General features: G+C 45.0%; 1 protein-coding gene across 43 annotated transcripts in view; it reads left to right on the plus strand.

Moving 5' to 3' along the window:
* Window positions 1-23,071, plus strand: part of MAP4 (microtubule associated protein 4) — a 145,978-nt gene that overhangs the window by 67,291 nt on the left and 55,616 nt on the right. For all 43 annotated transcript variants that reach the window (XM_086850636.1, XM_086849445.1, XM_086849153.1 and 40 more), the window contains exons 5-9: window positions 17,097-17,210; window positions 19,803-19,913; window positions 20,366-20,494; window positions 21,155-21,229; window positions 22,108-22,251. In XM_086850636.1, coding sequence (XP_086706762.1) covers window positions 17,097-17,210; window positions 19,803-19,913; window positions 20,366-20,494; window positions 21,155-21,229; window positions 22,108-22,251 — 573 coding nt within the window. The remainder of the gene's footprint in view (window positions 1-17,096; window positions 17,211-19,802; window positions 19,914-20,365; window positions 20,495-21,154; window positions 21,230-22,107; window positions 22,252-23,071) is intronic.

A 23,071-nucleotide genomic window follows, 5' to 3' on the forward strand; every position in this document is an offset into this window, starting at 1 on the left:
AAGGGGCAGGGAATGAGCAGGGAAGGGGCAGGGAATGAGCAGGGAATGAGCAGGGAAGGGGCAGGGAAGGGGCAGGGAAGGGGCAGGGAATGGGCAGGGAATGAGCAGGGAAGGGGCAGGGAATGGGCAGGGAAGGGGCAGGGAATGGGCAGGGAAGGGGCAGGGAATGAGCAGGGAAGGGGCAGGGAATGAGCAGGGAAGGGGCAGGGAATGAGCAGGGAAGGGGCAGGGAAGGGGCAGGGAATGGGCAGGGAATGGGCAGGGAAGGGGCAGGGAAGGGGCAGGGAATGGGCAGGGAAGGGGCAGGGAAGGGGCAGGGAAGGGGCAGGGAATGAGCAGGGAAGGGGCAGGGAATGAGCAGGGAAGGGGCAGGGAAGGGGCAGGGAATGAGCTCCTGGTGCTCCAGTCATGTCCCATCCACAGGGCTGCAAGAGCTGCTGGGTCCCATTTGTGAAAAACAAGGTTCACATAATTTTATAGAATTTAAAAGTTTAATAAAAAGACAATTAGGAGATAAAAAAATAAAGTAAAATATACAGATACAGCTGGGTGTCTCTGCATTCACCTCACTAACAAAGGATTGTCCCTTAAAAACAGAACCCTGCTACATATCCATAAATTCTCACACATATTCAGACATTCTATTTAGGATTTTTGGGGTTCTTCTGTTTAGTTTTCTCTTGTCCCCTTCCCAGTAGATCAATCTTCTTGGCACCATCGAGTTTTACACTCCCTGATACCAGAAATGCAATAAATTCCTCTCCCAGAACTCTGGTCAGGCAGTCTTCATCTGGATAAAATAGTTTACAAATGCAGGAGGTCTCTAGTTATTTTTATTTTTGTTTTTCAGTCTTTGGATTATACAAACAAAAGCAGTTTTTATTTTAATACCATGCCATAGCCTAACATATATGTATTATACCACTATTTCTAAGTTTTATCAATAACAGAAATAAACTATATTAATACAACAAAATTTTCCAATCTTATACACATAACATTCATTTTAATATTTGCAAAAAGCCAACAATGTAATGTGTATTTATAACACATTCCCAGCCTCAGCACCCTGGCAAGGTGAGGCTGTGCCTGGAGTGCTGCTCCAACCTGGGCTCCCCTCCCCTCCAGGCTCTCCCTTTTCAACTTCCCCACCTTTTATTCCTCCTCCAAACCTGGGGTTCTGCTGGTAAGGAGGGATTTCACGGGGCTTTATCCTGCTTACAAAACCTTGGGGAAGCGTGCTGGGATGGCAGAGTGGCTTTGAGAGGTCGTGTGACACGGGCTAAATCTGAACCTGGGGATAGGAAACTTCCCTAATCCTGCCTCTGCTTGTGGCTCCCTCCGAGGCCTGAGCTCTTTAATCTTCTTCCACTTCAGTCCCATCACTGCAAATAGGGTAAGGCTGATTATATTGTGCATTTTATCTTTTCTAGCTGCACCCCAGCTGTTGTTACCGAGCGTTCTCGTTTCGGGGTGGGTTGGCTCCAGGGTAATCTTGGATTAGTGGGACCTTTTTCCTGGAAAAAAAGAAAATTTTATAGTTAAGGAACGTACTGGATGCTGTGAAACTGCTCAGGAGCTCTTTGGTGGTTGGGGCTGAGAGCAAATCTACACCTCGGAGCAGCTTTGGAGTAGCTGAGCCGAGGGAAACTCTGCAGTGCTGAGCAGGGCTGTGGTTCCTCCCCTTTAAAATCCCTCCCTGGAGAGAGGTTTGAACAAATCCAGCTCTCTCAGTCCTGCATGAGTCCCTGAAATATAAATTACATTTATCCTCAGCAGCAATCTCCCCTTTTCACTGCTGTTCTGGTGCAATTCCTGCAGCTGGTTCCTATCTCTGACCCGTGAAACACCGAGCTGGTGTGTCTGAAACACTCTGGCTTTTGGCAAGTGGCAAAACCTTCCTGAATTCCTGCTGAGGAGCAGAACAGGAAAGCTTTGCTGCTTTCTTGAGCTATAAAACTGAAATAATGTGCGAGAGATGCTCAGGATCCTCTCCCAGCCCAGGGAAGCTGTGCCTGATCCCTTTGGAACAGTCTCCTGTCCCGTGGGATAACGCTGCAAGCCAGGCTCACCCTGCCCTTGGAAATGCTGGGAAATGCTGGGAAATGCTGTGGTGGGTGTTTTTTACTAAGTGTGGGCTCCAGTTTTGCTGTTTGGTGTGGGTTTGGCAGAGCTGCTCCCTCCTCAGCTGCAGCTGCCGAGGTGGGGTTGGGATTTCTGTGTGCTGGAGGATGAGGCTTTCCCATAAACCTGTCCCTTCATTTAGGGGAATGCTCCTCCATTCCTCTCTCTTTCCTGGAGGTGACCAGGCAGGATCCCTGTTTCTCTTGGCATTAATCAATGCCTGCTAAATAGTGCAGGATTAACAACTCCCTTGGGAACAGTTCTGCAACTGTTTCTGTGGACAATTGATGCTGGAGGCACCTCTGGAATTAGAAGTGACTTGGCAAGGCACAAAAATGACAGGAGACTGCAGGACATGAACAAAACACAGTTCACCACCCCCCAAAAAAATATCTGGGAGGGATGTTTGGTTTTGTTCTGTCACGTAACTTAGGATGCTCTTTAACCTCCTTCCTTTCAGTGAGAGCTCACAGCATTGACTGAGTCATGGAATTGTGGAGGTTGGAAAAGAGCTCCAAGGTCACAGAGTCCCAGCTGGGCCTGATGCCCAAATTGTCCCCAGCCCAGAGCCCTGAGTGTCACCTCCAGGTGTTCCTTGGGCACTCCAAACCTTCCTGGGCACTTCCAAGGCCTGAAATTCCTGCTGCTGTCCCCCCTGAGCCTGTCCTGAGGCCGTTCCCTCTCCTCCTGTCCCTGTCCCTGGGAGCAGAGCCCGACCCCCCTGGTGTCCCCTCCTGGCAGGGAGCTGTGGAGCTGTAGATGTTTGACCTGTCTCCTCTCAAAGAGAATTTCCTGTGGTTCTCTGTGACAAGTTTAATCTGTGCAGGACCAGGAGTTGGCCTTTGATGACCCTCATGGGTCCCTTGCAGCTCAGGATATTCTGGGCTCTGTGAAGTTGTGTTTTCCATCCCCTCCTGAAAAACCAGACTGGCCAAACTCCCTGTCTGTCCCTGCTCCTCCTGAGCTCCTGGGGATTCAGCAGTGACTTGGATTTCAGAGGGTTGGGAGCTCCCTCACACATGACTGAAAGGCTGAAAATACATTTCATCCTTCTGGAGTCCTTTTTTAGCTGTGCAGATGAAAGTTTACCACGTTGGATTGTTATTTCCCAGCTCCAGGAGGAAAACTGGCCCTTCCCAGTGCTCATGGAGAGGAGAGCTCAGGTTTCCTGAGCCAAAATTCCAATTGTTGCTTCCCAAGCTGGCAGGGGGAGCAGCAGGAGGAGGCTGTGGCAGAGTTTGGTGCAGAACTCTCCTGGGTCAGGCTGCAGGGGCCCTGTGACATTCCCTGTTAATGGGATTTGGCACAGGAGATGGGATGGAGGGGGCTGGATGCCACCAGCTCTGCCTTAATTGGAGCCCAGCTTCTTGTGCTTCCAAAACTCCCATCCCAGGGCTGGGGAATGGGATCTGCCAAGAGAAATGATAAAATGGGAATATCCTGGAAACCCAGGGATCACCAGGCTGGTCCTGGTCACTGGGCAGCATCATCTGTTCCTCCAGCACAGGTAACAGAAATTGGGCTGCTCTGTTGAGTCCTGAGATCTGTGCAGGCAGAATATTTTATATTTCCTATTTTTTCAAAAAATATTTCCTCTTTTAACTTAGTCAGAACTTTTTGATTTCTAGGATTAAAAGTGAAAACATTAAGCAAAGGTTATTTTGGATCCTTCACACTCTAATAACTGGTTATGTTCCTCCAGGAAGAGAATTCCCCTTTTGACATTGCCTTGCCACTTGTCACTTAGCCAAGTCTTTATTTACCTTTGTGTCATTTCCTTGTGTCTCCACTTTCCCTAACATTTCCTCTGGCTACAGATAAAAATAATTTGCTTTCAGCTTTGTCAAGCCTTCCATGTTCCATCTCCTACATTAACACTCTCCTGTTTCCCAGTGGTGCAAAACAACTCTTTCAAAATGTCACTTATGGGTAATTCTGTAATATTTTAAGGGCTGTGTGTCTCAATCTTACAACCAAAATTACTGATTCTGCTTAAAAGAAGAAAAGAAAAAAAAAACCCTTCAGTTTTGTGTGTATCACTGAAAGTTTCAGGTAGTTTTCTGCAGCTCTTTATTCTACCAAAGACAATCTCAGATTCAGTAATCTGATAATCATGAAAAAAGATCCAAATTAGAGTTTCCCCATTTTGTAGCTGAGAGTTGAGGAAGGTGAGATTTCCCTGGCCAGACTTTCAGCTACAAACACATAAATATTTGTATAAATGAGCTGATGAGTGCTTTCAACTGGCAGTTGTGCTTTTTGTGGTGATTTTAGAATTGCTGCTCACAGGGGTCACATCAGATTTTTACCTTCTGAGTCTTGTGCTGCTTTTCTGTCTCAGAGGTGTCTCCAGTCCTGCTAAAATCAGGTTCCAGCATTAAACCTCGGTGAATTGAGGACAGCCAGAGCAAGAGCAGATTCAGCAGGGCCTGAAGGGGCTCCAGGAGAGCTGGAGAGGGACTGGGGACAAGGGATGGAGGGACAGGAGACAGGGAATGGCTCCCACTGGTTGGATTTTGGGATATTGGGAAGGAATTCCTGGCTGGGATGGAATTCCCAGAGCAGCTGTGGCTGTTCCCTGGATCCCTGGCAGTGCCCAAGGCCAGGCTGGAAGGGTTTGGAGCCTGGGATGGTGGGAGGTGTGATCCTGAAGGTCCCTCCATCCCCAAACCTCTCAGGGATCTTATTCTCAATGCTTCTCTCCTTGGTGGCCAATTCCCATCTCAAGCCTTACCCTGGAGGTTGGGAATTGAGGATTTCATCCCTTTCGGAGTCACCCACAGCCGCCCTGTGCCCAGAGCCTTCCTGCAGCCTCCTGGGACACTTGGTGTGTCCTGCTGTGCTGTCCCCAAGCCCTGGGAGCCGTCTGGGCTGGCAGAGCCCATCCCTGCAGGGCCGGGAGCAGCTCCGGAGCCGGAGCCTGGAAACGTCGTCCCTCGTCACCGTCAGCCCGCGGCTGGCCCGGCTGTCAGCTCCATCTGGGTGAGACAGCTCAGTGCTCAGCACCCAGCTCAGCCACAATCCCCAGCCTTCTCCTTCATCCCTGGCCTCTTCCATCCCATTCCAGGTGAGCTGCTCCCGCAGCCGCCGGGTGCAGCCTCTCAGGGCTCCTCCGCAGCTTTATTTCCGAGGTTTGCAGAGGAAAATAAAAATTGGTGGGGTTTATTTCAAAACATCAGTAACTCCTCAGTGAGGAATTAAAGAATTCCTAGAAAACTGGCTGCCTCTCTGCAGGGCTGTAAATTAGAATGATTTCAAAAGAGCACAGACAGCGTGTCATCTTCCTCATTCTCAAGCAGAAGCTGCCTGAATAAACAGTAATAGAATTGTAGATTCTTCTGGTATTATGTAAATGGCTCCATGCTTTGATGTCCCTCGTGTCATTAGTTTGACACTAGCTGGAATTAATGGCCATAAAACTCTATTACAAACGTGGCAGAGAGATTTCTCCTGACTGCTTCTGATTCCTCCCGTGAGCTCGCTGCCTCTGCCACGGGATTGGGGAAGCTGAAAGTAGGTCAGGGAGATGTGTGTGAACAGGGGCTGCTGGAATCACAGCCACAAACAAACAGCACTCCAGTGCTGAAGGGAAATTTGCTATTTTAAGCCCTTATTTCCATTATCACCATCTCATTCTGCACAACAAGCATGTTGGGGGGAGCTTCGGGGCCGTGCACCCACAGATGGGATCCGGGAAGGAGGAGAAAAAATACATCTGAGTACATGGAGATACATGGATTTGTGTATTTATATGTTTAAAGGGTGACAGTAAATACTGTCACTTCTGAATGGCTCCTCTCCATCTCATGTGAGGCAGAGGGAAAGTGCCAAAAGATGTAGGTCAGAAGAAATGAAACATTTCAGCATCCAAGCAGCAACCAAATGTTGGAATTGCAGGCTGGAATTCCTGGCACTGTGTGGTGGAACGTGGGGCAGGATTACAGGGATGTTTTCCAGAGTTCCCACATTCCTTACATATTTATAATCCATTCCTCATCCTCACAGGGGCTTCCTCATTGGCAGCTCTTGGGGACAAGTGTTGGCTCCCAACCTGAGCTAAAGAGTTGGGATGTTTTGGACCTGGGGAAGGGTTAATCATGGTTCCCCTTAGGACAGCTGCATGAGAAAAGGTGGGAAACAAGGAATATCGTGGAATTGGCTATTTTTAGGCAGCAAAAACGTGAGCAGGAAGGAGAAAAAGGCAATAAACATAATTTCATCTTGGCAGTCAGGGGTGGGAGGAGTTAAATCTGTAGGGAAGGTAAAGTGCTGAAAAACGAATGGAGGGAAGTGGTTTGGATAGGAAGGGCATTCACAGACCATTTCCAAAGAGTTTGTGCCAAATGCTTTTAAGAGTCTGAGGAAAAAGGAGGAAATTAATAAAAAATGGAAGTGAGGACTTCGAGCTGGAGAGATTTAAGAAGTCCCCAGATTATGGTGCATAGTGATTTACAAGCACTGAAGTGCAGGAGTCCAGAGAAGAGGATTTCCATTTTATCACAGATAAGGTTGGAAGAAAACTGTTAAATGGAGATGGAAAGTGGTGCACAGGAGGCTGCAGGGCTCAGCCCTTTGCCTGCTTTAGTTTTGGTTTTTATCATTTGATAAGGGTGAGAGCACAGGCTCCCTCCAGGCCAGGGACCAGGACCCTGAGGAACTCCAGGATGGGGATGAGCATTCCCAGGTGATGGAGAGGGCACCACCCTGGGCTAGGGGTGTGAAGCATTATTAACTTTTATTTTCATTAAAAGATACCAGAACAAGTGATGACACAAGCAGAAAGAAGCAGCTGGAGTGATAAAAGTGTGAGGAGGCAGCAGACGAGGTGTAGCTGCAACATGGTGCAGCGAGGATGTTTTCTTCATGTATTTTATTTGCTGTAAGTTTGGAGAAAAGTCAGAGTTTTGTGCCCTCCTCAGCTTGAGAAGGGTTTTAATGGATCAGGTGAGCTGGTGTGGTGGACCTTGTTCTTCTTCATGGTTCTGTAAATATTGACTCTCAAAGGAACACACTTGGAGCTTGTGATCCCCAGCAGAGACTCTAAGTGCTGCATTTATTTAGTTTTGTGTTCTTCTCTGGGCCTGATTGCATTGAAAAAAAAACCAAAAAGGGAAGGTTTGAGGTACCAGATCATCATCAGTGGGAAATAGGGGAATTTGGGGAATTTTGCTGACTTTTTATTCCTCAGGTATTTTTTTTTTTAAATCCACTCTGTGGCTCTTGGATTTCCTGGGAGCAGGAGGCACTTTGCAGGTCCCAGTCCAGCGTGCAGGTGCAGCAGATGCTGCTTTGGCTGCTTTTCTGTGGTTGTGGTGTCCTGAACCCTCTGTAGGTGTTGGCATCGGCCCAGGCTGCAGCTCAGGGCTCCCTGATCCCTGTCTGGTACCAACCCAAAATCTTGGCTGGCCTGGAGGGTATTCCTGGGCCTGGTGCTGAGCAAGAGGAGAGTGACAGGACCATGGAATGGTGTGGGTGGGAAGGGACCATGGGACACCCTCCCCTAGCCCAGGGTGCTCCAAGCCCTGTCCATCCTGGCCATGGCCACCTGCAGGGAGTGGAACCCAGAGCCTGTGGCCGTCCTGTGCTGCTGATCCCCAGGAGTCCCCACACACCTGGAGGTACCAGAGCACGTTCTGCAGCTCCCAGCATCATTGCAGCTGCTCCTGCTCTCCTCCCAAGCTCTCGGGTTCCTTGTCTGGGTCTGCTGTGTCTCTGTTTGCTCATCCCTCCCCCCTTCTCCAGATCTGTGTCCCTGACCTAGAGACTGCTTCACTTTTCCTGGGGGAACTTCCAGCCCCTCCAGGGTGGCAATTCCCGTGTCCCTGTGAGAGGTCACCAGGCTCAGCAGTGACCTTTGCTGAGCGAATCCTCCTGCCTCCTCCCTTTGTGCTGCCCCACGGAGCCGCTCAGAACGGAGCTTTGAACCTCAGCGTTCCCTGAATCAGGATAAAGCTGTTTAAATTTGGTAACAGCCCTTTCAGGGGAAATAGCATTTCCCTGCTGGGAAGGAGGGCTGACAGCGCTGCGGGTCACGGCTCCTCTGCAGACTGCACTGTCACTGCTGGCAAGGGACACGGGGGACACGCCGTCCCTGCCTGGGCTGGCACCCCCCAAAAACGCCTTGGAGCTCCTTCCAGGCTGCTCTGGAAGTCAGGAGCCTCCTGTAGTGCATCACAGCAACACAGCTGGCTGGGAGATTTCATGGAAGTGCAGGTGATCTGTGTTTTTCCCTCAGGATCTTTGTCCCCGTGTCTCCATGGCTGTGACATCTCCGTGCTCGGGAGCTGGCGCGGGCAGGAGGAGGCTGCAGCTGCTGCTCACAGCTCAGCCTGGAGAAAAGGAGCCTCAGGAGGGACCTTCTGGTTCTCCAGAACTCCCTGGAAGGAGGGGACAGCCACAGGGTCGGGCTCTGCTGCCAGGGACAGGGACAGGAGGAGAGGGAACGGCCTCAGGGGGGACAGCAGCAGGAATTTCCCCATGGAAAGGGAGCTCAGGCCTTGGAACTGCCCAGGGAAGTTTGGAGTGTCCATCCCTGGAGGTGTCCAGGGAACACCTGGAGGTGACACTCAGGGCTCTGGGCTGGGGACAATTTGGGCATCAGGCCCAGCTGGGACTCTGTGACCTTGGAGCTCTTTTCCAGCCTGGATGATTCCAAGATCCCGGGATCTCTGGGGCTCTCCCCGTGCCAGCACAGCGGGGCTGGGACAGGCCTCCTGTGCCCACTCCTCATTATGATTCCTTTGCCTCAGAGTTGCTCTTATTTCAGCTTCAGGCATGTCAGGCAGGGTGCCCAGAGACCTTCCCGTGGGCTCTCCTCAGTTCTGAGGAGGATTCAAGGCCAGGGAACGGGGCAGGGATTGAGCTGGCTCAGCCCTGCCTGGGGTTTGTGTTCTCTGTGTCACCTGCACCTCACCTGGGCCTGCTCAGCACCTCTGGGGGGATTTTACCTGGCTGTGGAATGGAACAGTCCCTGCCAGGGATGTGCACAGGGCTTTAGGGAGAAACCCAAGTGAAACAGAGGAAGTGTCTAAGTTGTGCCACTTGGCTGAGAAAAAACAAAAAGTCCATGCAGGGACATCTCCCACCATCCCAGGCTGCTCCAAACCCTTCCAGCCCGGCCTTGGGCACTGCCAGGGATCCAGGGACAGCCCCAGCTGCTCTGTGAATTCCATCCCAGCCAGGAATTCCTTCCCAATATCCCAAAATTCAAGCAGTGGGAGCCATTCCCTGTGTCCTGTCCCTCCATCCCTTGTCCCCAGTCCCTCTCCAGCTCTCAACACCTGGTTTTATTTCCAATACCATGGGAATAAGCCTTTAGTGAGTGTTTTGTTTAAAAACAGAGCTCCAGGTGCCCTTGTTAATAAAAGATGGGTCTGTTGAGGCTGGTTCTGGGTGAGGAGTGTGCAGAGGTGGGAGCTGTGCTGAGGATTCCTCACTCCCTGGGCACTGACATTCCCAGGGGGAAGAGAGGTGGGAGACAGGAGCTCCCTGCACCTCCATGGTTCCAGGAAAATTCCCTCTGGGAAGGAGAAATAAGGAAGGGAAAACAGCTGGACAGGAAACTGTAGCAACTGCATTTTTTATTTTTTTTTTTTCCATGCAGATTTTTTTTTTACAAGGCAGAACATGAACCTTGTGTTGAACTTTGAAGTTACTGACTTGGCATCTCTGGAGTTTGGAGATAGTGGTTGTGACAGACTCTTAGCATTCAGGATTATGTAACCTCATGGAATTTCAGAGGGAAAGCAGTAAAACCCTTCTGGAACTGTCAGCACCCTCTGAAATGCCCTGCAGTTTATTGAGGGCCTTTAATAGATTCCTGATCTTCCCATCCAGCTCAGTGGTGGAATTTAATTTGCTTCTCATTGCAGGGACTCGAGAGTGCCAGGGCAAGGGGGAATGGCTCCCAGTGCCAGAGGGCAGGGATGGGTGGGATACTGGGAGGGAATTCCTGGCTGGGACAGAATTCCCAGAGCAGCTGTGGCTGTCCCTGGATCCCTGGCAGTGTCCCAGGCCCAGGAGCAGCCTGGGACAGAGGGAGGTTGGAATGAGATGAGCTTTAAGGTCCCTTCCAGCCTAAATCATTCAGATCTTCTGTGAAATTATTTTGTCATCTCATCCAGATCTGGGCTCAGCACTGGCTCCTGGGAGTTAAACTTCTCTCTTCTGCAAGGACAGAAATGTCTTTTCTCCAAAAGGCTGGGTCTGTGGAGCCTCTGCCACCCTGAGCTCAGCTCAGCTGGGCTTGGACTTAGGCAGGGCTGGACCCTGCAGAGCCTGTCTGGCCCAGCTGCCCAGTGTGCAGATTTTAGCTCTCAGTAAAATGGAATTGCTGCATTTCACTGACAAGAGGAAAGGGAGGAATAACCAGCTTTGACAGCTCTGCTCTGGGTGAATTTATCCTCCATCAAGGCTTTAGATATTCATTAAATGCAAAAACTTCTTGGGATCTTGAGCTCTCATCCCCTTGGATAAAAATGTACAACCTCCCTTTGGGTGGCTGGGTGACATCTTGTTCCATGGAGTTCTGTCTGTGCTTATCCCTTAGATTTTGGGGATTAGTGAAGCTTGACTGCAAAACTCTCTCATGGGGATTCTCAGACCCTTCACTCTGAGCTGAACTAGACAATATTTTATTTTACAAAGTTATCAGACTGATAATAAAGCATTGATATTCCAGTGAGATGCTCCATGTTTGCTCCAAAGCCAACAGGCACAAAGAGAACCTGAGCATCTTTTCAGGTGAAACTTTTGCCTCCCTTACCCAAAATAATGTCTGGAAATAACGTCCTGAGCAAAGGAAGGAGATCCTGGCATGTCTTGGCTGCCTGTGGGGATTTTTAGCTGATGTTCCAGGTAAATCCCATCCTGTACAGCAGCACTGGGCAGCAGATGGAAGGGCTGTGTGCCTGAAAATCAGACAGGACATGCAGGTAAATTCCCTCAGATGGGAATCAGAAATTGCTCCTTAATAAATGTCCTGAGCATGGGCAGGTCCTCACACAGGCACCAGGTGCTCCCAAACCAGACTGAACCTCCTGAGGAATCCTTAAAGCATCCAGTCTGGGAAGGAAAGGCTCCAGGGAGACCTTGGGCCCTGGAGGGGCTCCAGGAGAGCTGGAGAGGGACTGGGGACAAGGGATGGAGGGACAGGACACAGGGAATGGCTCCCAGTGCTTGGATTTTGGGATATTGGGAAGGAATTCCTGGCTGGGATGGAATTCCCAGAGCAGCTGTGGCTGTCCCTGGATCCCTGGCAGTGCCCAAGGCCAGGCTGGACGGGGTTTGGATCCACCTGGGATGGTGAGAGGTGTCCCTGCCACGGCAGGGATGGCTCTGGGTGGCTTCAGGGTCCTTTCCAACCCAAACCATTCCATGACTCTGATTCTGAAGCTCCTTTTTAAGGCTGTGGATCCCACACCTTGCAGAGGGGGATGTCTGTTCATTCCCTGGGAATCTTTTGGCGTGGCTGATCAAACTGCTGCTGCCTGTGGGGATTCCAGCAAGGCCAACTCTGCCTCCTCAAATTCCCTTTGGGAATGCAGGAATGAAGCTCCCAAGCCTTCCCTTTCCCCCTTTTCCCTTTTCCCTGCTGGCAGGGCCCTCTCCTGGCTGCTCACTCATTCATTTGGAAGATCTTTAACCCCGAGCTGGAGGTCTGGCCGGTGACCTCTCAAGATTAGCATCTCCTGCCTCACAAAGGCTTGAGCTCATAATCCTGTCCTCAGAGAGCTTCCCATTCCCCTGGGATGTGCCAGCAGCTCCAGGAGCTGCTCCTGTCCTGTCCCACCAGTGCCTCCAGGACCATTTTGGCTGCTTTGGCTGGGAATTGGTTGATGAGCTTTGCAGAGAGATGATCAAACAAACAATGGGACGCTGTCAGCAGCTCTGCTAAATGTTCCACCCTCATCCCACCCTGGATCACTGCAGGGAAGGTGCCACTTGCATGGGATCCTTGTTTTTACTGTCAGGAGCCAGTTTGCTTTGTAAGTACGTTGTTATTGGTGGTTTTTTTCCCTTTGAGCAAGACTTTGTGAGCTCTAATCCTACGTTGGTTTGTATTATCAGGGCTCCTAACCGGATTTTCAGCTATCAGCCAGCTTTAATACTTGCTAAAATTGCTTTGCAGGTCTGTGGGATCTGTCAGATTTGTGTTTTGTGTGCAGTGCTTTATCTGCTGCCGATGCACAATTCCCAGGCACCGCCAGCACTGGGCCTTGGATGAGTTTGGATTCTCCTTTTTGTGCTCCTGGGTGGGTTTTGTTGGTAGGTCAGAGGCAGAAGGTGAGCTTTGGGTTTGGAACTGAGAAATCCTCATTTCCCAGTCCTCAGGAAATCTGAGATCACATTTTATATTCCAGGTTTGATAAGGGGAAACTGAATATTGGGATGGGCTGGGGGTGACGAATAAGCTGGAGGTGGAATAAGTGGAAATTTATGGCAAAGAGCTCAGAAAACATTTTGGGAATGATGGAGGGGGTTTTGCTGCTGGTGGTTTGATCCAGAAATCTTTGTTATCCAGGCTTGGCCCTGCTCCTGCATCCCTCCTTTCTGCAGAATTCCCGCCTTCTCTGACTTCTTAATATTAAAATATTAAAAAATATTGTGTGAAGAATATTCCAGTTTTGGGTTTCCATTGGGAAGGGCTTGGCAGAGGCAGCTCCCAGCTGCTCCTGCTGCAGCCTCTGGGGCTCTGCTGCAGCTCAGGGCTTCCTGATTGGTTTTTTTTTCCCCAAAATTCCCACAGAATTTTGCTCAACTCTGTTTCATCTGATGTCAAATGGAAATTTTTCCCATCACAATTCCTTTTGTCTCCCTCTGCTCCCTCCTTCCCCAGCCCCACTTGTGGTTCCCTGCTCAATTCACACAACCTGGCTCCTAAAAAAACCCCCAAAACTGAGTTTTTTTTCCCCAAATTTACCTTTTTGACCCTAATTTTATGTTCTTCCCTGTGAAATCTTTCATAGTGGCAATATTCCAGTGTATTTTTGGTGCTAACAAATAGATTTGTTTGAAATATTTAGAGTTCAAGCTCTCTCATCAGTCCAACCACCATTCTGTTAATGTCATAATATCATAAAATCATCTTTAAAGGAGTTTTTGAATGTTTTTAACTGCTCCCAGGCTCTTCCTCACACTCTCAAGGACTTTCAGTGTCTTCTAATTTTATTTTTTTTTTGCTTTAAATAGTTTTATAGACACGCAAATGACAGGCTCCTGTCTAGAGGAATTTACAGTGCAATCTAATTAAATCCCTGGCTGTTCTGTACTACAAATAATGGTAAATAAAAATAATGTCCCTTGACACATCTCAGTGGAACTTTATCTCCAAAGCACTTGGCAAAGCTAAATAAAATATTACCAAAAATGCACTGCAGGATCAAATAAAACAATAATAAAATATTTTCTGGTGAAATGCTCAGGTTTTTAGCTGCTCCAGGCTCAGAAGTTTTGGGGGGGTTGGTGACTCCCCTGTCCTTGAGAATCCCTGCTGAAGTCAGCAATGGCAAATGCAGCCATTTAAAATAAAATAATTAAGAATAAAATCTGAAATAAGATAAAATAAATAAGAATAAATAAGAATAAAAGCTGAAATAATATAAAAATAAATGAGAATAAAAGCTGAAATAAGATAAAATAAATAAGAATAAATAAAAAATAAGTATAAATAAGAATAAAAGCTGAAATAAAATAAATAAGAATAAATAAGAATAAAATCTGAAATAATATAAAATAAATGACAATAAAAGCTGAAATAAAATAAATAAGAATAAATAAGAATAAAATCAGAAATAAGATAAAATAAATAAGAATAAAAGCTGAAATAAAATAAATAAGAATAAAATCTGAAATAAGATAAAATTAAGAATAAAAGCTGAAATAAAATAAATAAGAATAAATAAGAATAAAAGCTGAAATAAGATTAAAAAAATAAGAATAAATAAGAATAAAAGTTGAAATAAGATAAATAAGTATAAATAAGAATAAAAGCTGAAATAAAATAAATAAGAATAAATAAGAATAAATAAGAATAAAAGCTGAAATAAGATACAATAAATAAGAATAAAAGCTGAAATCAGATAAAATAAATGAGAATAAATAAGAATAAATAAGAATAAAAGCTGAAGGGCACTGGCAGAAAAGCAGAATCCCTGCTGCTCTGGAAATAAAATTGATATTATTTGTATTAATCATTGTATATACTCATTTATATGTGTGTGTATATATAGAAATAAATGTATGTATAGAATAATGTACAATATATAATTTACATATATTTATAAATATATAAAATTATATCATTGTGTATAATAGTAAACACATAAAAATATAATATAATATGATATGATATGATATGATATAATATAATATAATATAATATAATATAATATAATATAATATAATATAATATAATATAATATAATATAAATAATACATAAAATATGCTATAAATTATATATGCTATATATTTATATCTTACATTTATTTATTTATAGCATATATAACATAAATTATCCAATATGTTCTATAGTTATAGAATGTATTATTTAAATTGTTGTTTAAAATATTATTAAATATTTATATTATTAATTTTATTATTATTAATTAGAAGTAATAATTAATATTTACCCTTAATCAGAGATTTGGACATGTTTTAAACTCCTCCTGCTCCTCTAAACCCAAACTCTGAGCAAATTGTTGAATCCACTGATGATTTTTACTGGTGACCTTTATTGTTTTAAGGTGTAAAACAAACTCCAAGCCCCACAAAATAAATTTTTAATATATTATTATTATTATTATTATTATTAATAATAATAATAATAATAATTTATTAATATTATTGTTATTATTATTTTATTATTATTTTATTAATTTTTTATTATTTTATTATTTTTTATTATTATTATCATCTCTGCCCACCTTGCTGGGAGCTCTCAGCCCACCTGACACCTCCAGATTGTTGATTTTACAGACCAGGGTCGTGTTTTTAATGAATTCTTTCCTTCTGTACCTTAACATTGGGGTTGTTTTTATGAACTGCAGTTTTGCACTGAATTAAGGCAATATTATAAATATCCAGGCATATTTTGTGATGAATTTCATCTCCTGAGCTCCAGCCTTGCAGGTATTGTCAGCCCAAGTGAAGGTAAAAATACTGAAATAAAGAGATTGGCAGAGAATTGGGGGTGAGAGAAGGAGTCACTGTAAATATTTCTGTTTCTTTCCAGAAGAAACTGGAACCACTTTAAAACTCTAATGTTGTCCTCAGAAAAGTTGGCAAATTCAGGCCTCCTTAAAATTGAAATAAAGCTAGAAGTGGTTTTAATTTTGAACTTTTCCACTGAGTTTATCGTGTTTAAAGCCTCAGGACTCAGGGATTTGTTCCTTTTGTACAACTGGAGGCTTTAAACAGGACAACACTTCCATGTGAGCCTGTTCTTGATTTTCCATGTGCATCAGGACACAGAAATCCCAATTATTGTGTGTCTTGTATTTGGAGAGCTGGGTCAAACCAGTAAAAAAATGAAGAAAAAATGAAGAAAAAATGAATAAAAAAATGAAGAAAAAATGAAGAAAAAATGAAGAAAAAAATGAAGGAAAAAATGAAGAAAAAAATGAAGAAAAAAATGAAGAAAAAAATGAAGAAAAAAATGAAGAAAAAATGAAGAAAAAATAAAGAAAAAAATGAAGGAAAAAATGAAGAAAAAAATGAAGAAAAAATGAAGAAAAAATGAAGAAAAAAAATGAAGAAAAAATGAAGAAAAAAATGAAGAAGAAATGAAGAAGAAATGAAGAAAAAAATGAAGAAAAAAATGAAGAAAAAAATGAAGAAAAAAAATGAAGAAAAAATGAAGAAAAAAATGAAGAAAAATTGAAGAAAAAATGAAGAAAAAAATGAAGAAAAAATGAAGAAAAAAATGAAGAAAAAATGAAGAAAAAAATGAAGAAAAAATGAAGAAAAAATGAAGAAAAAAATGAAGAAAAAATGAAGAAAAAATGAAGAAAAAATGAAGAAAAAAATGAAGAAAAAATGAAGAAAAAAATGAAGAAAAAATGAAGAAAAAAGTGAAGAAGAAATGAAGAAAAAAATGAAGAAAAAATGAAGAAAAAAATGAAGAAAAAAATGAAGAAAAAATGAAGAAAAAATGAATAAAAAAATGAAGAAAAAATGAAGAAAAAATGAAGAAAAAATGAAGAAAAAAATGAAGAAAAAATGAAGAAAAAAATGAAGAAAAAATTGAAGAAAAAATGAAGAAAAAAATGAAGAAGAAATGAAGAAAAAATGAAGAAAAATAATGAAGAAAAAATGAAGAAAAAAATGAAGAAAAAATGAAGAAAAAAGTGAAGAAGAAATGAAGAAAAAAATGAAGAAAAAATGAAGAAAAAAATGAAGAAAAAAATGAAGAAAAAATGAAGAAAAAATGAAGAAAAAAATGAAGAAAAAATGAAGAAAAAATGAAGAAAAAATGAAGAAAAAAATGAAGAAAAAATGAAGAAAAAAATGAAGAAAAAATGAAGAAAAAAATGAAGAAAAAAAATGAAGAAAAGATGAAGAAAAAAAGAAAAAAATGAAGAAAAAATGAATAAAAAAATGAAGAAAAAATGAATAAAAAAATGAAGAAAAAATGAATAAAAAAATGAAGAAAAGATGAAGAAAAAAAGAAAAAAATGAAGAAAAAATGAATAAAAAAATGAAGAAAAAAACGAAGAAAAGATGAAGAAAAAAATGAAGGAAAAAATGAAGAAAAAATGAAGAAAAAAATGAAGAAAAAAATGAAGAAAAAAATGAAGAAAAAATGAATAAAAAATTAATTAAAAAATGAATAAAAAATTAATTAAAAAATGAATATTGTGGTCTCTGCTTTAGCTGCCAGTCCCTGTTACCTGGGGATGTCACACCCCAATGTACAACCATCCACTGGAAATATTTCAGTGTTTGACTGGGTTGTTTTTTTCTCCCATGTCAGTATTCCCAGGAGAAATCATGGATGAGAAGATGTCCTACAAGGAGTTCCTGGACCGCAACGACTCGTGGTCAGCAGAGGAGAGGGACCTGTGCTTCAAACCCATGGACATGGCTGGTAGGATGGCTCAGGAGCCTGGAGCATCCCTGATTTTGGCAGCTGGGGCACCTCATGGATTCCAGCTCCATTCCTGGCTCCATCCCTGCAGGGAATTCTGCTCTCCTGCCTTGGACAGCCCCTGGATTCCTGGAGATCAGGGCTGGGAGCAGCTCAGGGGGAATTTCTGGCTCTGATCCCAGGGAACAGGGACAGGAGGAGAGGGAACAACCTCAGGCTGGGCCAGGGGAGGTTCAGGGTGGAAATTGGGAAAATTCCTTCACTACAGAGTGGTTGAGTGCTGGCCCTAACCCTAACCCCATCCCTGGGAGTGTCCCAAACCCAAGCAGACACAACATTTTGTGATGAGTTTTGGGGGTTTTTGGTCAAAGCCTGGAGTCCATGACCTTGGAGGACTTTTCCAAGCCTCACAACTCTGGGATTCGATGGCCAGAGCGGTTTCTGGGGGACTCCCAGAGCTGAAGTGCTGGGAGCACTGTGGTTTCAGAACAAACCTGGCCAGGTCTGTCCCCAGGCAGTGCTGTCCCTCTGTCCCATCCTGGCACTGCTGACACTCCTGAGAGTGAGCTGCACCCTGTGTAACCCAGCCCTGCACACAGCTTCACCTTCACCCAACAGCCTCCCCTCCATTTCCTCTTATTTCCTCCAAAATTTAAAAAAAATTCCATCTTTTGAAATTCAATTGCTTCCTCAGAAATGTGTGTCCTGCCCAGATTATCCCAGGCAATCAACCTCAAAAGATACAGGATGGAGTTTCTATTTTTAATATGGTTTTGATTACTGCAGGCCTGCTTAGTGTGTGATTTTCTTACTGCCTGAATCTTTCTGTGTGAGAGATTCTGTGAAGAGCTGATGGGTTTTTACAAGGATGAGAAATGGTTCATGGAAGAGCTGCAGGTTCCTTGGGTTTTCCCTCCTGTTGCTGTGTGGGTGCAGGAATGGGACATTGATATAATTCTCCTCAAGAGCCACGTGTCAAATGTATTATTAATTAGGAACAATTTAAATACCTGGCCCATCACCCAGTGTTCTTTTGGCCTGAATAATAGGAATATCTGAGTTTATTTGTTGCATGAAACCACATTTCTTTAGGTTTTATGTCTCTGGAGTGTCTTGCACACCTGTACAGGCACCACATAAAATTCAGGATCAAAGTGTCCCCTGTGTTGCTTTTCCAGTTGGATATAAATGAGATTCTGCTTAGAATTCCCACAATGGAGCAGAGGAATCAGAAGGCACAGAGCTGCTTTAAGGACTTGTCAACAGGAGAAAAATGGGAATATCAGACTCAGAGAAATCTGTGGGTTTATTCAGTATTTGTATATCAAATATTTCAATATTCCACTTTCCAAAAAGTGGGAGGATGATTTCCCTCCCAAGGAGGAGATTCTGTGGCCAGTGGTGTAAAGGATCTCCTGATCACCATTCCTGTAATTCCTTGGGGAAACTTCAGCTCTCCCACTTCTCCCCTTTTCCCATTTTTTGCCCATTTTTTCCAGCTCATCCAACTGCTAGACAAAGAGGGAACATCAGCAGGATCCCTTTTAGTTTTAAATTGGTTTCAGTCATGATCTTTTTTTTTTGGTTGGTTTTTTTCCCTTGTTTTTGGGGGTTGGTTTTTAATTGGAAAGGAGGCAGTTGTTCAGACTTGGCAATACTGTTTTAAACAGCTTGAAATCAAAATACTCTGCACGTTGCTCCAAGGCAAAATGTTGCCTTGGCATCTGAAATAATCTGACAGGTTTATAAAGGAATTCACTCAGCTCACCTGATCTTGACATCCCAGCACACTGTGGGCATGGGAACAGCTCAGGCTGGGCTCTCAGCCCTGCAGGGAGCACATCTGGGATGAAAATGAGCCACAGCCCTCAGCCAAATCCCTCTGCACTGGGTTTAACCGGAGGAAATCCGAGTGTCTGGAAGTGGGGTGTTCCCCTGGAGAGGAGAAGCTCCAGGGAGAGCTCAGAGCCCCTTGCAGGGCCTGAAGGGGCTCCAGGAGAGCTGGAGAGGGACTGGGGACAAGGGATGGAGGGACAGGACACAGGGAATGGCTCCCAGTGCCAGAGGAATGGGATGACAGGGATCTTAAAGCCAACCCAGTGCCACCCCTGCCATGGCAGGGACACCCCCAAGTTGCTCCAAACCCTGTCCAGCCTGGCCTTGGGCACTTCCAGGGATGGGACAGTCTGCCTGGGACACTGGGAGATGTTTCCATTCCCCAGTAACTTGGTTAAAATACCAGTTCATCAGCCCAGTTCATACTGGGACGCAGTTCCTGGCTGGGAGAGCTCAGAGCTCCCACACCTTTCCCTGCTCCGGGCTGAGCTGAGCCCTGCTCCTGACACAGATCCATGGGATGTGTCCATCAGGGCAGGAGGACACAGCTCCTGCAGGAACAGCCATGCTCCACTGTCCCCAAAAATCACCCTGAGCAGCTGGGGGTTACTGCTGGCTGTAAATTCTGATCCCAAGGGGTTTGCTCCTGGGGAAGGATCCCAAAACTTGCAGCTTCTCCTTGCAAGTGCAGCGTTGCAATCCTTGTTGCAATCCCTGTCCCCTGGGTGTGACCCTGCCTGGTTGTGTCTCTGGCAGAGCCTTTCAGCCTCCACAGAGGGGAGAACCTTCCAGATTTGTCCTTCCCCACGGACATGAGGAACGTGCCGCTGTTCCCAGGCCACGCCGATGCTGCCAGGGACATCCTCGGTGAGCTCCTCCTGCTCCTCCCCAGCTCTCTGGTGTGGAGTTTTCTCTCTTGCTTTCCATCTACTGAAAATTCAGGTTGGAAATTCACTTTTTATCCCCTGTTGTTGTTTTATTGGTTAAACCCCAGATACTCAGGAGCTCTTTCTGCAAAGTGCAGGATTTCAGCTCTTGGATTATTATATTAATATTGGATTATTAAGGGATTACCAGCAGGAATTCATGGGAGCAGAAGCAGAAAGCCAAAGGAAATAATTTGCCTGTGTTTGCTCTCTTACACCTTGTCCAAAAGTTCTCTTAAACGCAGAATTTCTGGTTTGTGGAGCAGAACCAACATTTGATGCACATTTATCTGAACTGCTGCTGAGCAGAACAGTCCAAGTGTGGTAGGACTTGAAATTTAGGAGAGGAATCATTAGGGCTGGTGATTAACTGAAGTTTTTTTATTTCCTTAGCTCCACATGGATCCATGATGGGACCTGAACAACCTTTCCTGGGGTCCCTGTATTCCCCTGCAGAGGCTCTGGACCCATCAGCCTTCATCGGCCTCGAGTCAGGCACAGAATTCCTGCCAGGAAAAGCAGGTGAGAAGCAAATGTTTCCTCTTACTGGGTTTGGAGGGTTTGCAGCTGGAGAATCCCACTTTACAAGTCCTAAAGAATCTTGGTGGGGAGTTGATCCATAAAATGAGCCAAGATTGGAAAGTTTCCTCTTGGCATGGCCAGCTGCTGGTTCAGAGGGAATGTTGTGGTGTGAGGCTTTGGCACAAGTGCCCAGAGCAGCTGGGGCTGCCCCTGGATCCCTGGCAGTGCCCAAGGCCAGGCTGGACAGGGCTGGGAGCACCTGGGACAGTGGGAGGTGTCCCTGCCATGGCAGGGGGGCTCTGGGTGGGTTTAAGGTCCCTTCCAGCCCAAACCATTCTGGGATTCTGCGTTAGGAGATCACAGGATTGTTCACAGGTTGGAACTTTTCCAACCCCCTGCTTAGGCAGAGCCTAAGACCAGAGCCACTTGCCCAGAGGAACTGAGGAAAGAAACTCCTCTTTTGGCTCCTGGGGTCAGTGCTGGGTGTAACTCAGCATTTCACTCCCAATAATCCTGGAAGAGCAGCATGTTCTGGTACCTCTCATAGAGGGAATGTAAAACTTCCCTGAGGATGAACTCCCAAGGCAGCAGAGTCAAGATCTTCCACTGGGAAAGGCCCTGTGTGGTCAGGGCTGGGCTCAGAGTGTTTGTTCCCCACAGCACCTGAAGAATACTGGATGGGAGCTCAGCAGGACATGAAGGGACCAGATACCTCTTTCTTTGTTGAGCCACCAGGTAAAAAAGTTTGGAGCTGACCTGCAGGAAGAGTTGGTAGAGAGCTCCTGAGCAGCAGAACCAGCTCCTCTCCTTGTCTGGCTCCTCAAGGGACACTTGACCCGACCGAGGAGAGCGCTGCTTCTGCTGCTCACAGCAGTGCAGGATGGAAATGCATCTTTGAGGAGTGGGAATGGCTTTAAACTGAAAGAGAGCAGGGCTGGATGGGATATTGGGCAGGAATTGTTCTCTGGGAGGGTGGGCAGGCCCTGGCACAGGCGCCCAGAGCAGCTGGGGCTGTCCCTGGATCCCTGGCAGTGCCCAGGGCCAGGCTGGATGGGGCTTGGATCACCCTGGGATGGTGGGAGGTGTCCCTTGGGTGGGATTGAGTGATCCTTGAAGTCCCTTCCCACCCAAACCTTTCTGGGATTTTACAATTACCTTTAAATTCTGGGCAATTCAGTTAAATCTTTGAAGCTCCACTGGGACGTGATCCCATTGGGAATTTGTGTTTATTGCAAAACTTGACCCATAATGGGATCTTTATTTCCACGAGGAAGCTGAGAACAGTTTCACCCTGCTCATGGGTAGGAAGCGTTTCTGGAGCTGGGGGTGGCACTGGGGGATGTTTGTAACACAACATTCCCCAACTCTGCCACTTCTCCTGGGATTCCAGAGTTTTCCTGGGATTCCAGAGTTTTCCTGGGATTCCAGATTTTTCCTGGGCACTGCACAAAGGATTTTCCAGAGAGTGGGCAATAAAAGCTGATTTTCTCAGGGATGCTGAGGGGGAGCTCCCAGGCACCACCCCATGGGTGTCCCCCACATCCCAGCAGCTCCGGGGAGGAGCCGAGTGCCGAGGCCTCTCCAGATGTTCATTCCAGCTGTTCCTGTTGCAGTGCCCCCCTCAGCCACAGAGGCCATCAGGACGAGCCTGCCCGAGAGCCCCACGGCAGCAGCAGCCCCTGGGAGTGTTCCTGCTGCAGCCTCAGCATTCCCAGGAGAGGCTGCAGCCACGGATGCACCGAAGGGCTCCACGCCAGGTACATCAATCCCTGCATCCCTGGAAAACCTGGGATTGCCTCTCCTGGGGGAAGGGGTGAACAGATCCTGCAGCTGTGGGGACACCCCAGGGGGAAGCAGCAGATCTGCTCACTTGTGTCCCAGCCCATGGTTCTGAGCCACCTCCAAATTTCAGCTGCAGGACAATCCTGAGGACAGGGTTGTGGCACAGCGAGGGAATGGTTCAGGTTGGAAAAGCCCTCTGAAGTCACCAGGTCACTTCCCCAGCACAGATCTATTCACAAATCCCTTTAAACCTCTCCTTCTAAAAGATTCTCTTGGAAAAAACCCATTTTAGCATATTTATACTCCCAGTATAAATATACATTAATTTATTTATTTATACTATATTTCAAAAATTTATTTATTTATTTATTTATTACTTATTTATTTATACTATTTTATATATATATTTATACTATTATATATATATTTATTTATTTATACTGTTATATATATATATTTATACCATTATATTTATTTATTTATTTATACTATTATATATATTTATTTATACTATTATATATATATTTATATATTTATTTATACTATAAAATACTATAAATATATAAAAATATATATTTTATATATATATATATATATATATATATATATAACATATTTACACTCCCAGTGCCAGTTGTCCAGTTTCCCAATTCTTTATCCCACTCATTTCCATCATTATCCAGGGAACATCCATACTGTTTTTAATATCTATTTATTTACAGTCTTATTTGTCTGTAAAATCAAAATCTTTGCATTTTCTTTTGGAGAAAATCATGATATCACTTTAAAACCCCA

This window comes from Cyanistes caeruleus, chromosome 1 (assembly GCF_971803275.1).
Source record: "Cyanistes caeruleus chromosome 1, bCyaCae1.hap1.1, whole genome shotgun sequence".
Taxonomy (NCBI): Eukaryota; Metazoa; Chordata; class Aves; order Passeriformes; family Paridae; genus Cyanistes; species Cyanistes caeruleus.